General features: G+C 41.7%; 1 protein-coding gene across 4 annotated transcripts in view; it reads left to right on the plus strand.

The window, feature by feature from the left end:
- Nucleotides 1-1,641: 1,641 nt before the first annotated feature.
- Nucleotides 1,642-12,318, plus strand: part of UBE4B (ubiquitination factor E4B) — a 65,101-nt gene continuing 54,424 nt past the window's right edge. The window contains exon 1 of one of the 4 annotated variants that reach the window (XM_034753214.1): nucleotides 1,642-2,193. In XM_034753214.1, the coding sequence (XP_034609105.1) occupies nucleotides 2,170-2,193 (24 nt within the window). In that variant the 5' untranslated portion in view covers nucleotides 1,642-2,169. The remainder of the gene's footprint in view (nucleotides 2,194-12,318) is intronic. The other 3 variants (XM_034753215.1, XM_034753216.1, XM_034753217.1) reach the window with 3 other exon arrangements.

A 12,318-nucleotide genomic window follows, 5' to 3' on the forward strand; every position in this document is an offset into this window, starting at 1 on the left:
TGAAAGGCCTTCATACAAACTCTGGAAACCTGACTATGGCATGGTAGTAACATTTATTGCTGACAGATTAACCTGAATGCAATTGCTCACTGTTACCATACTCTGAGGTATGAGGGCCTGCTCCCAAGAAGTCAATGGCAAAACTTCCATTGATTTTTCCAAGCACTGGACTTGCACCCCACAAGATCTGACCATGCTGAAATCAGACGCATGCCATTAGTTAAACAGATTTGCTTCTAGTGAGGTTGTAGCATAGTTTTATTGACCCCCATAAGGAATGGGAATTTTTCTGATAAACACAAGGGCTGGAGGGAAAGCCACACAAATGCAGCAAAGCTGCTGCAGACCAAGGTAAATTTAACATGACACCAGTGATTACTGTCACAGGAAATATGTATTGAGCAACTCACACAGCAGGTCACCCAAAATAGGGAAGGGTGTGAAATGTTGCCTGGGTTTTGGAAGTTATTGAATGTTTAGAGTCAGGGAACAAGCACTTCAGCTGTTTGGAGAACTTACCTCACCACCTACAAACAATTCCTGTTACAATGACAGTAACATTGTTCTGTCACAAGTTAAACAAAAGTCAAAGGGAAACTCTCCCCCTCCCTCCCTTAAATAAAAGCTTGAGTCTCTCGTACTTGTTACGTCAAATTGCAGACATATCAGGAATTCTTCAAACTTCTTTGCTTCTCATTTCCTTCTTTCACACTTCTTTCTCTTGCTCCTTTCCTTCCTCTCCCCATTCCATCTCCATCCTCCCCACCTCTCTCATCTTCCACCCCACCTCTCTCATCTTCCATCTTCACCACCTCTTCCACCCTACTCCTGCCTTCCATCTCCATCCTCCCCACCTCATCTCTCCCTCTTTCATCCTCCCTCCTTCCCACCTCTCCCCCTTCCATCTCCACCCTACTCCCGCCTTCCGTCTCCATCCTCCCCACCTCTCACCTCACCTCTCCCCCTTCCATCCTCCCTCCTTCCCACCTCTCCCCCTTCCATCTCCATCCTCCCACCTTTTCCACCCTACTCCCGCCTTCCGTCTCCATCCTCCCCACCTCTCCCCTCACCTCTCCCCCTTCCATCCTCCCTCCTTCCCACCTCTCCCCCTTCCATCTCCATCCTCCCACCTCTTCCACCCTACTCCCGCCTTCCGTCTCCATCCTCCCCAACTCTCCCCCTTCCATCTCCACCCACCCCATCTCTCCCACCCTACTCCTGGCTTCCGACTCCATCCTTCCCACTTCTCACCCCTTCCATCTCCTTCCTCCCCATCTCCCCTACCCCACCTCTCCCCCTTCCCTGTCCAACCCCCACCTCTCCCCTTCTGTCTCCATCATATCCCATCTCAACCCCCCCGCTGTGCCCCTCTCCCCGCGCCCATCTCTCCTCCCCCGCCCTCACGCCGGTTTCTCCCATTTCCCGCTCCCTACTGCCCCGCCCCTGTTGCTATGGCGCAGCGGCCAGGCCCTCCCCTCGCCGTGCCCGCGGCTGGAGCGCTCCCCCCGCCCTGAGCGGCCGTGGCTGCAGCCGCCTCCTCCTGCTGCTATTGGCCGCCTCGGAGCGGGGCCCGGCGTGCTCAGCTCAGTCGGAGCAGCCGGGCGGGCTCACGTGATCTCAACCCCAAGATGGCCGCCGCGCCTTCTTGTTTTGATGAATAATCTCCGTGTGGGGCAGGGGCAGGGGCAGCGAGCCGGGCAGCGGCCGAGGGGGCAGCCGGGCGGGGCACTGAGCGGGCAGGGCTGAGGCAGGCACTGGTGTCGCCCTTCCTGCAGTACTGGGGGCAACAGGAGCTGGGGGCAACAAGGGAAGGAGGCACCTGGAGAAGGGGGGGGGCAGGAGCTGAGGGCATCTGAGCTAGGGCACAGGAGAACGGGGAGCAAGAGCTGGGGCATACGAGGCTCCTGGAGCTGGGGCAGGGTGCAGCAGTCGCAGCTGGGGCGCAGGGAAGCAGCAGCCACTGAGAGGAGTTGGCGGAGGGGATTGCTGCTCTTAGCCTGACTGCCAAGCAGAGAGAGGGTGCGTTGTGTATTGTTGTGCTTCACCTCTGACTATGCAATTCTGAGACACCCCTGGGGCAAGAGGCAGCAGGACCGAATTCCCCCGAAGCTCCCATCCCCTAGAGAAGCAAAGAGCCCCCAAACTACTTTCACCATTAAGAGGAAAACGATGGAGGAGCTGAGCGCTGATGAGGTGAGTTTGGGGGGTCTTGGGGCGGGGGAAAAGGCTGGATGCTGGGAGGGAAAAGGATAAGTTGAAGAACGGAGTCTTGGCATTAGGATGGATCCGAGAGGGTACCTGGTGCTCTTTAGGAGAGGAGGATGGGATTGAGAGGGTATTTTGAACTCTAGGGTTACACCTGGGGTACTGGGTAAAGCTGTTAATTTTTCTGATTTGGAGAAGGAGGAGGGGGGGACTTGTTCTGGGGATGTTCATGTAAGTCTTGCTGATCCAAAGGGAAAACTTTGATTAAGAAAAGTACAATAATATGACTTTTCCTCTGTCAAGTGTTTGTGTGTCTTTTCACTTGACTCTCTTTGTAGCATCTCAGCATGGTTTTTCTGGCTTGTAATGATCTTGTTTGAGGGTGGAGGTTGAATTCTTTTTCTTCTGGTTGTTTGTTTGTATGTTTGTTTCTGCCAAGTCCTGTTCACTTATGGGATGACTTCTTCATTTTGGGTTAATTTTTAGGAATTTTAAAAAAATCTCACTCTTGGGATTTTTATCTTGTTTTTGAACGAGACATTTAAAATCTCATTCAAGAGTCTTCTCTTTGTCAATACTTGAGACAATTGAGGTGTATGTGTGGTTTCATATTTAACAGGGTTTCTTTTTTTCAGAGTTGTATGAAGAACTCAGGTTAGCTCATGTTAGAACAGGTCAACCTGTTTTCTGTGGCTGGCTTCAATTCCCTTAATTTTTTTCTTCTCTCTTATTCTTCCAGTTAAAGTTGTAGGTTTGTTTCTTGTGGTGGGCAATAAGTGGGGCAAATCATTTGCAAACTGCTTCTGTTTCTTCTTTTTAAATGAAACCCGTTGTACTCTCACAAGCTGCTGTTGCGTTTATATTTTAGAGAAAGATTAGATTACTTCTGAAGTTTTGCTGATCTGGAAATAGGAGTTTTCCTGCTTCTAGTAACCTCCAGCTGCCCGAGTGTCCACTTCATGTACAACTTCAAACCTACATTCTCTTCCTACCCCTTCCCTTAAAAACATTTTCATAGGGAACTATATTTGTAAACAATGACTGATCAGATCAGCTGCAACATCATAGTTCGGGGCATCAGATTCCCCTGGTTTACTACTAGATTAATTGCAGACTTACTCTCTACGGTTAGGATGTAGTGGTAGTAGGGAGAAATGGCTTTTATTCTGTGCCATACTTGGTGACCAGCTTGTAGAACAAGGTGGCGGTGGCTGTTGTTGTTGTTGTTCAGGTTTGTATTACAAAATACTGTGATATTTTTGATCATGTTGTAAGTTGTGATTTAGCAGTCCTACTGTGTCGCAATAGAAGTTAGGAAAAAGTGCCTCATAGGTATGTGGCTGGGGATGATCTTCATATGTTGTGGTGGTATAGAGACTACATTTCCAATATGGCACTGGGTGGGGGATGCTAGTAATGTAGTTCCTATTATGGGGAACAGCCTGTAATTTAGTAGGTATGTTACAAAAATATTACTCATGAATCTGTAATTCTTTTGATCATACTTCTCAACTGTGTCTGATTATGAAGCATTTTATGTTAGATTTTTAGACCATTTCATCCCATAGAAAACTGGTTATGTCACTGTTACTGTAAATGACTGACCTCAGAATTGCAGCATCATGGAACTGAGATTGCAGAAAACACAGTGTCTCTTCCACTAAGGATTCCACCTTCATTAAGGAAAATCTCTGATTCTCTTAAATAACTTCTTAAAGTCTTCCCCAAGTTTCCTAGTACAATTTTAGCTAAAGATCTGAGCTAGCTAGTCCTTTGGGTGGTTGCTTGAGGCAAGTTTATTGTATGTTTGTTTGTTTGTTTGTTTGTTTTGTTTTTTGAAGGGAGTAATGCCATCAATTTTTGTGGTTAACATATACACACCCTTTTAACTGGAAAAGACCTTCTTCAGAACCAAATCAATTTTATTTCCTCCAAGTTCTCCTTTTTACTGCTACTGTTTGCAGCAAGTCCTGTATCTTAGATGGCCATTATTGGAAAATATAGCTGTTTTAAAGATGACTAGATTTCCTTTGTCTCTAAATTGGATGGAGCTGAAAAGAAAACTCTTTTCAGTGGAAACTTTATATGCTGAGCATTGCCAGTGGTTGAAGGTAGTGACATGGGTTGGATATTCTTCTAATTTCAAAATATAATTTAAGAGATCCACTGCACATTACTGAATTTTGCAGATTAGTGGGTGAATAAAGAAACACAACTTTTAAAAGTGCGAGACTGAAACATTACAATATATATGTTAAGGTCTGAATTCCCTTAAAGTTAAAGGGATATGTAGAATTCATTTCAAAAGAAGAAAGATCAAGGCATTGACAAGTGTTTCTATATTTCTGTGGTACGTTTTGTAAAAGCATTGAAGTCTTCGTAAAGTGAGAGCTCACTACAGCTGAGGTGTGTGGCATAGTAAAGGGAAAGCTAGCAAGGTTCTGCTGAATATTGTAAGGTCTTCCATATTCATGGAAATAGAATCGGATATTGCCACACAGAAATGTAATCACAATAAGTAAGAGAAATGGATGGATTTGTCTGTCACAAATATGAGTGAGCCTAACAAACTACTAAAACTGAAAGAAATATGGCAGAATAATGGCCTTGGTGAATTATTAGTTTCTGTTATTAGTATGGAAAATATTTTTGGGATATCTTTTCACCTTATGCATCCCTTTCCTCCTTCTCTAAAATCTCTTGCAGTTTTATTCTGAATATATTTGATTTTTGTCTTGATTTGTGTCTACGTGATGTGAAAATGTGGCTAGTCTTTAAAGAAGGATGTTAATAGACTCTGATTTAGATTCTCTCTTAAGAGCTCTATCACTTTGTTCAGTGAAGGCTTCAGATTTTCACCCTTTCTGACAGATTAAACTTCCATTGGAATCAATGGCCTTCCATTCACTTCAGTGAGGGTTTATTTGGAAACCATAAGGACCAATGGTCCATAATAATTTTAAAGTGACTGTTATCAATGCTTGAGCCTTTATGTTGCTCGTTTTTCAGGGCAAGGGCTAGCATCTGTTTGGCACAGTTCACTAATTGCATAGCAAAGTGTTCACTTATGGCAGTAAAGCTGCATGCTGATGCAAAAAACAAGGCCTGTAGCACCTAAAGAAGATTATGTGGGAAGAGGGCCTACAAGAGCATGGAGACATGAAAGAGGAAGATGGGGCAGAAGCATCAGGAGAGTATGAGAGATGGGTCGGAAGAACAAGGCCAGAATTGAATGAATATTTTGAGTTGCAAAGAAGACAAAGCTAACAATTGCATGTGAAAACAAGAACAGAAATTGGTGACGGAAAAATGTGGCTTAAATTTGAGACAATTAGGTGACCTGTCATTTCTTAAAATGTCCTTATTTTTAAATGGCTAAATAACCTCCATCAAGTTCTTAAATGAACAGTGCATTCAGAAGATGAAATATTTCTTAAACTTGCTTGGCATGCTGTAGCTGATATATCGTTTTATTTCCCTATGATGTATTAGGGTCTGGAGTTAATGTCAGTTCTTCTCTTGGCATCTTGCAGTTTTGAAACCGCTCTTTCATGGAAAAATAAAGGTTATTTGCTTAGAATCTCAGCTGATCTAGTACCATTGCTCCAAAATAGATATGAATAAAAATCACTTCAGTTTTTGTGGTCAAAGGTATATGAGGATGAAAGGCTAGTTGCTGTGGTTGTATTTTTATTGGTCTGTTGTATAAATAAAGTCGTGAATTTGCTATTTTTAGTGATCAAGCTATTTTTATCTTTTGTGTTGTTGAGTATCCAGCTGACAGCTTTGTAGAAGTCCATTAAGATGAAAAATGTTTCTGAAAGCTGATTTCCAGAAAGAGCCTAGATACATCTAGTGCTAAGTGAACTAATAAGAACTAGTGCACCTGTTCCATTGGGCTGCTTAGATTTTTGCGTTAACCTTTTATACAATATTAACAAATTATATTATATATAGGGAAGGTAGCTCTTGATGGTTCAAGGCCCCATATAAAGAATGGCACAAAATAACTTGCCCTTTACGTACGAGATGTAGGGTTACTGTATGCTAAACAGTCATCCTTTCTTAGTAAAATGTTTCAAAATACTACCTTCTTTCTTCATTCTTTGGTAAGTACCACTTCATTCTTAAAGTGACCATTTTGAGAAAAACTGTGGGGATTTAAGCACTGTCTTAATACATTTGTGAGTCTGGGGCCTCATGCTAGGCACTGCAAAAAAGTGTCAGTGCCTGCCCTAAAGAGCCTACGACTAGATCTTCCAAGGTATTTAGGGCCTAAAGATGCAGATGGGCGCCTGCTGGGATTTTCAAAAGTGCCTAAATGCCTTACCCCCAATAGACCTCAGCTAAATGGTGACGGGAAGCTTTCTGGAAAGAAATTGTTCATGTTACATGTAGTAATAGTTCCCTCTTTGTTGCAAGTAATAATTGTGACTGTTCTCAGTAGAACTTCTGAGTTAACTGTTGGTTTGGTCTGTCACTTTGTGTAGGTGGGGGGGATATGAAGTGACACAAGGGTGCAATCAGATCTTGATTATCCTCTTGAAACTGGGGGTTGAGGGGAAATAAATAATGGATAACAGAGTGGGATTTCCTGTGCAATTAATACATGTTGTGCAAGACATGACCTTGTTTTGGATAATCAAGGTTTAACTGCATTTGAGAACAAATTGGTAAACGTGCTGATCCAGTGTTACTGTTTCAGCATCTGTGCCTTTTCCTCTCCTCTCTCCTATTATTCTCTCCCACTTGATCCCAAATTTGTTGGCCTGCTGTGAAGATAAAAGCTAGCAAGGCAGAAAATGTGCTTGAATAGTGTGGAAAAGTGTGACATCAAACTTGTTGTCTTACTCAATGACACTTGAATGATTTTTCTTTTATATGTTTGCTGCCTTCCCTTTCTCCTTGTTTTCCTCCTCTTAATTCCTTTCCTCCCAGTCACACCACTGACTGAATCACTGTGTTTCTCCTTCCCATTTCCCAACCACCTCTGTGTTTTTCCATCCTGCATACCACTTCTTTATTTGAGAAGCATTCTGTAAATATATGAATTGAATGATGGGGAAACAGGTTATTTTTAAGACCTAATGCAGCTTCCAATTAGATTATAAATTCAGCAATTTTGTTTTACTAATTATCCTCCTTGGCACAACTTCTGTTTGTGAGCAAGGCACACTTAATTTGGTCATACTTTTGTCTGGCTCTAACAGTGTTGGTACAGGTGGACTTGGCAAATGGAAAAACAAAAGTGAGGACATGTGGTTGACATTTCCTCAGCTATACATCAGAGTGTCAGGGGATGACTTTTCATTTTTCAGATAACATTAGCTGAATTGTATGACATTTCATCAACACTCTACTTATCTGTGACTTTTCAATCATTTTTTCATGTTTTCTGCTAGAAATGATTTTGAATGGATTGGTTAGCCTTCAAATCCATCATCCCTGGCTAATAAAGATTGTGTTTTTCTTTCTTCCACTTCCATTAATTTGAATGAGAGTTTGTAATGACAGGTAGACTTTATGTATTCCCTTTTGCTCATTTCCCTTGTCTTGCTATAATTCTTGATATTAGCAGGGCAACAACAACAACACTCTGTAGGATTTATAGTATTAGAACTGATCTAGTTGGTTTACACTGCATAAAGAACTGTTAGTGCATGGTGGTATGACAAGCCTAGAGTTGTCCACCTTGCAACCCTTTTTGCCTGTTCACTTTTTTTTTTTTTTTTTTTTTTTTTTTAAAAGGTTGCTGTGTTGAGGAACAATGCTTTAATCTAGGTCAAAACTGATATTTGAAGGTTTTGATCTATATTAAATCAGTGCTCCTGAACACTGATGTGGATTTGTGTGTCCACAAAAGCAAGGGGAAAATGTTACAATACAGACAACCCTAAACCTCTGAAGAAGAGCTCTGTGGAACATGAAAGCTTGTCTTGTTCAACAGAAGTTGGGCCAAAAAAAGATAATACCACACCCGCCTTGTGTCTCTGAGTACTATTGTCATTGCTCAGCTAAAGTTGATGGCTGCTGCAAAACATGAGAAACAGGCAAAAAGAGAGATGTAAATTCTAAGTGTTACAAATACACACTATAACATGGGCATCTCAGATTGTGTTTTTTATTGTAGTGTAGAGTGGAGCCTCGTGGATGCCACTTACACTACAGTCAAAATCTGCTATTGACAACTGTGTTTAAACACGGCCATTTGCTAGCATGGCTTTCCTGACCTGTTGGGATAGGATTTTTTTTCTCCCAGGGAGACATGCTTGACAAATTGTAAATATCCTGAGATAGATCTTCTCTGTGTTGGCCTTACAACACTGTTTAAAACCCATTTTAAATGCTGTTTATGCCCATCTCATCTCCAAAATGTACCATGTTTAAGTATAGGGGCACAAGACCAGAGCTGTATTAGGATGTCTTAAGATGGTTATGACATTGTCTGGGCCAATCGGCAGAGGCAAGACCAAGTCACATCAAAATCTACTATGTTTAAGTGTCGTTCTTAAACACTCTCTAGTAATCCAGTCACATTTTAGGATTACTAGAGTGTGTTTAAGAAGGACACTTAAACATAGTAGATTTTATGGAATAGATTGGGCCTTAAATTTGGCTGTAGCTAAGCCATTGTACCAACCACTGGTCAAGCAAACTGTACTAGCANTCAGATGCAAGACTTGCATCTGAAGAAGTGAGGTTCTTACCCACGAAAGCTTATGCTCCCAGTACTTCTGTTAGTCTCAAAGGTGCCACAGGACCCTCTGTTGCTTTTTACAGATTCAGACTAACACGGCTACCCCTCTGATTTTAAATGCTGTTTATGCCCATCTCATCTCCAAAATGTACCATGTTTAAGTATAGGGGCACAAGACCAGAGCTGTATTAGGATGTCTTAAGATGGTTATGACATTGTCTGGGCCAATCGGCAGAGGCAAGACCAAGTCACATCAAAATCTACTATGTTTAAGTGTCGTTCTTAAACACACTCTAGTAATCCAGTCACATTTTAGGATTACTAGAGTGTGTTTAAGAAGGACACTTAAACATAGTAGATTTTATGGAATAGATTGGGCCTTAAATTTGGCTGTAGCTAAGCCATTGTACCAACCACTGGTCAAGCAAACTGTACTAGCAATAATTATGTTTAAACAGAATTGTTACTAGTATAGCGTCAACGGTAGTATGAATGAGACTTAGTGTTGCTGCTTCAGAGTGGATTTGTAGGTAAGAGAAGGGGGGAAAAAAAAGGATGGAAATCTAAAGTGCTTTCTTATAGTAGGGAGACTGAGAATAACCTTTCAGTAGTGCAAGTACAAAAATTATGATGCACATACATTCCAGTTAAACAATCCTGCCATGCATTGCTCCCATATTTATCTGTGGTGTCTTGAAGACCCTTTGGATAAATGGGTTAATACAGTAATTCTCTTTTCTTACTGTTCCACAGTGTGACTGAGAATTGGCTTCTTGTGTTCAATAATCTTTTCTTCTGAATGGCTAAGCCAATTTTTGTAATATGCTATAGAAACGATCCTGGCCCTTGAAACTATAGTAAAGAACAGAATGATCAGACACATAGATGAACACAGTATGTTGGGGAAGAGTCTCACTACATTTGTAAAAGGGAATCATGGATCAACAAGCATGTGGTCAAGGGTGATCTCTTGGATAAAGTGAATCTGGACTTTCAGGAAGCCTTTGACGAGATCTCACACAAAAGCACTTAAGCAAAGCAAGCAGCCATGGGATAAAAGGGGGAAGATCCTCTCATGGATCAGTAACTGGTTAAAAGGTAAGAAACAAAGGGTAGGAATAAATTGTTCAGTTTCCACAGTGGAGACAGGTAAATAGCAAGGTCCCCCAAGGATCTGTACTGGGACCAGTGTTGTTCATCATATTAATAAATGATCTGGAAAAGAGGGTAAACTGTGAAGTGGCAAAGTTTGCAGATGATACAAAATTACTAAAGATAGTTAAGTCCACAGCTGACTGTGGGTATGTCTACACAGCAAAGAAGAACCTACAGCTGGCCTGTGCTAGCTGACTCGGGCTCACGGGGCTCCGGCTGCGGGGAAGTTTCACTGCTGTGTAGATTTCTGGGCTCAGGCTGGAGCCCAGGTTCTGAGACCTTCCCACCTCACAGGGTCCTAGAGCCCAGGTTTTTCTTTCTTTAGACATACCCTGTGAAGAGTTACAAAAGGATTCCACAAAACTGGATGACTGGGCAATAAAATGGCAGATGAAATTCAGTGTTGTGTAATACACATTGGAAAACATAATCCCAACAATACATACAAAAAGATGGGGTCTAAATTAGCTGTAAACACTCAAGAAAGAGATTGTGGCATCATCGCGGCTAGTTCCATGAAAATATCTGCTCAATGTGAAGCAGCAGTCAAAAGCTAACAATGCTAGGAACCATGAGGAAAGGAATAGGAATATTTTCTGTCTTATTACCTATCTCCTTGTGACATCTGTGGTGATGACTCTAGCTCTAAACCACCCGCAGCCCATTTGCAGACACACAGACACGCGCAAAAATTATATATATATTTTTAATGCAGATATGGACATTTAGGCCTTTGTCCTGCAGACACTCAAACAGAACATTACACATGTGAGTATCCCCACTGTAGTTTACAGGGCTGCTTGTGTGTCAAGTTCAGCACTTGCATACGTTTTTTGGGGGACTAGAATCTTAAAGTGATTTTTGTTTTCGTTGTAGAGGAATTAGTTTACAATAACAACATCCAGTCATTGACACAGTGTGAAAGAAAACCCTAAGGGTACTTTTGTCTCACGTCAATTGTTTTCTATTTTATATAGTATAAATAGCATGATGTAGGTCAGGGGTCAGCAACCTTTGGCACACGGCCTATCAGGGTAATCTGCTGGCGGGCCGCAAGACATTTTGTTTACATTGACTGCCCCCTGCAGCTTCCAGTGGCTGCGGTTTGCCGTTGGGAGCTGTGGGGGGCAGTGCCTGCGGATGATCAACGTCTCATGGCCTGCCAGCGGATTACCCTGATGGGCCGCGTACCGAAGGTTGCCGACCCCAGATATAGGTTAAGAGTAGAGGATACTCTGAGTTACAACTGTTTTACAAGGTGTATATTTAGGGATCACTTGAACCACTACCAAAATATGGCTACCTCTTGGGTGAAATGTTGTAACTGCCTGATGATTGGAGCAATGTTACACTACAGAAAATTTGCATGTAAGTGGGTATATAGGATATAAAATCTTGAGCTTTAATCACTCTGCAAATCTGATTTGGGTGAAAATATGAGTTTTATTTCTTAAATATTTTTCTGTAGAGAGCCCAGTAAGAACAGTTTTTAGCTGCATGAGTGGATCCTGCTTTGTCTTGCTGTAATAGAAACACCCCAACTTCACTTAGTAAAGAGTAGGATTAAGATATTCTATTCAAAGCCCTTTTTGTTTAAAAAAACAAAAACAAAAAACCCAAGGGTTTATTTTCTTTCCACCTTCTGTATTCATGTGGTGACATCAGAGTCAAGGAAGAGATGCTGCTCCAGAAGCTATGTTTTCCCAGAGTTTTTCAAGTCTGGTTTAATTTGATCTGTTCATCTTCTTTCTCTATTGAGGAAGGTTTGGCAGGCCATTAAATGACTGTTGTAACATGGTATAAGTCACTTGACACAAATCTTTTCTTGCACTCTTTCACATGCTTGGCAACTTTTGGGTATTACGGGCAAAAGTGAGAAATGGTGCAGTTGATTGAACACTGATTTAGTGCTAGAGAAGTGGTTCTTGGTAATATTTAACTTTCTGAGTTTTTCATTACTTTTTTTTTAGTTTTCTGGTTCTAAAAATTCTGTAGATATATTATTTTCCCTTTGTCTGTCCATTCCCTATGTATCAAGCCAATCTGCTTGTGGTGGTACTGAATTTTAGAATATTATAAAGAACACTAGCAACCTGTCATATGTTGCAAGCAAACACACTTCTTTACTTGTGTTGTTATTAATAACACATTAAGGGATAGAATTTTAAAAATCCAATTAACCTGTCAGTTTATGCTCATTTACTGCTCCTAGACTCAGGATGCTAGTCTCTTCATTTACTTTCTGTATTTTTGTTTGGCTG

Source organism: Trachemys scripta, chromosome 19 (genome assembly GCF_013100865.1).
Source record: "Trachemys scripta elegans isolate TJP31775 chromosome 19, CAS_Tse_1.0, whole genome shotgun sequence".
NCBI classification, from domain to species: domain Eukaryota; kingdom Metazoa; phylum Chordata; order Testudines; family Emydidae; genus Trachemys; species Trachemys scripta.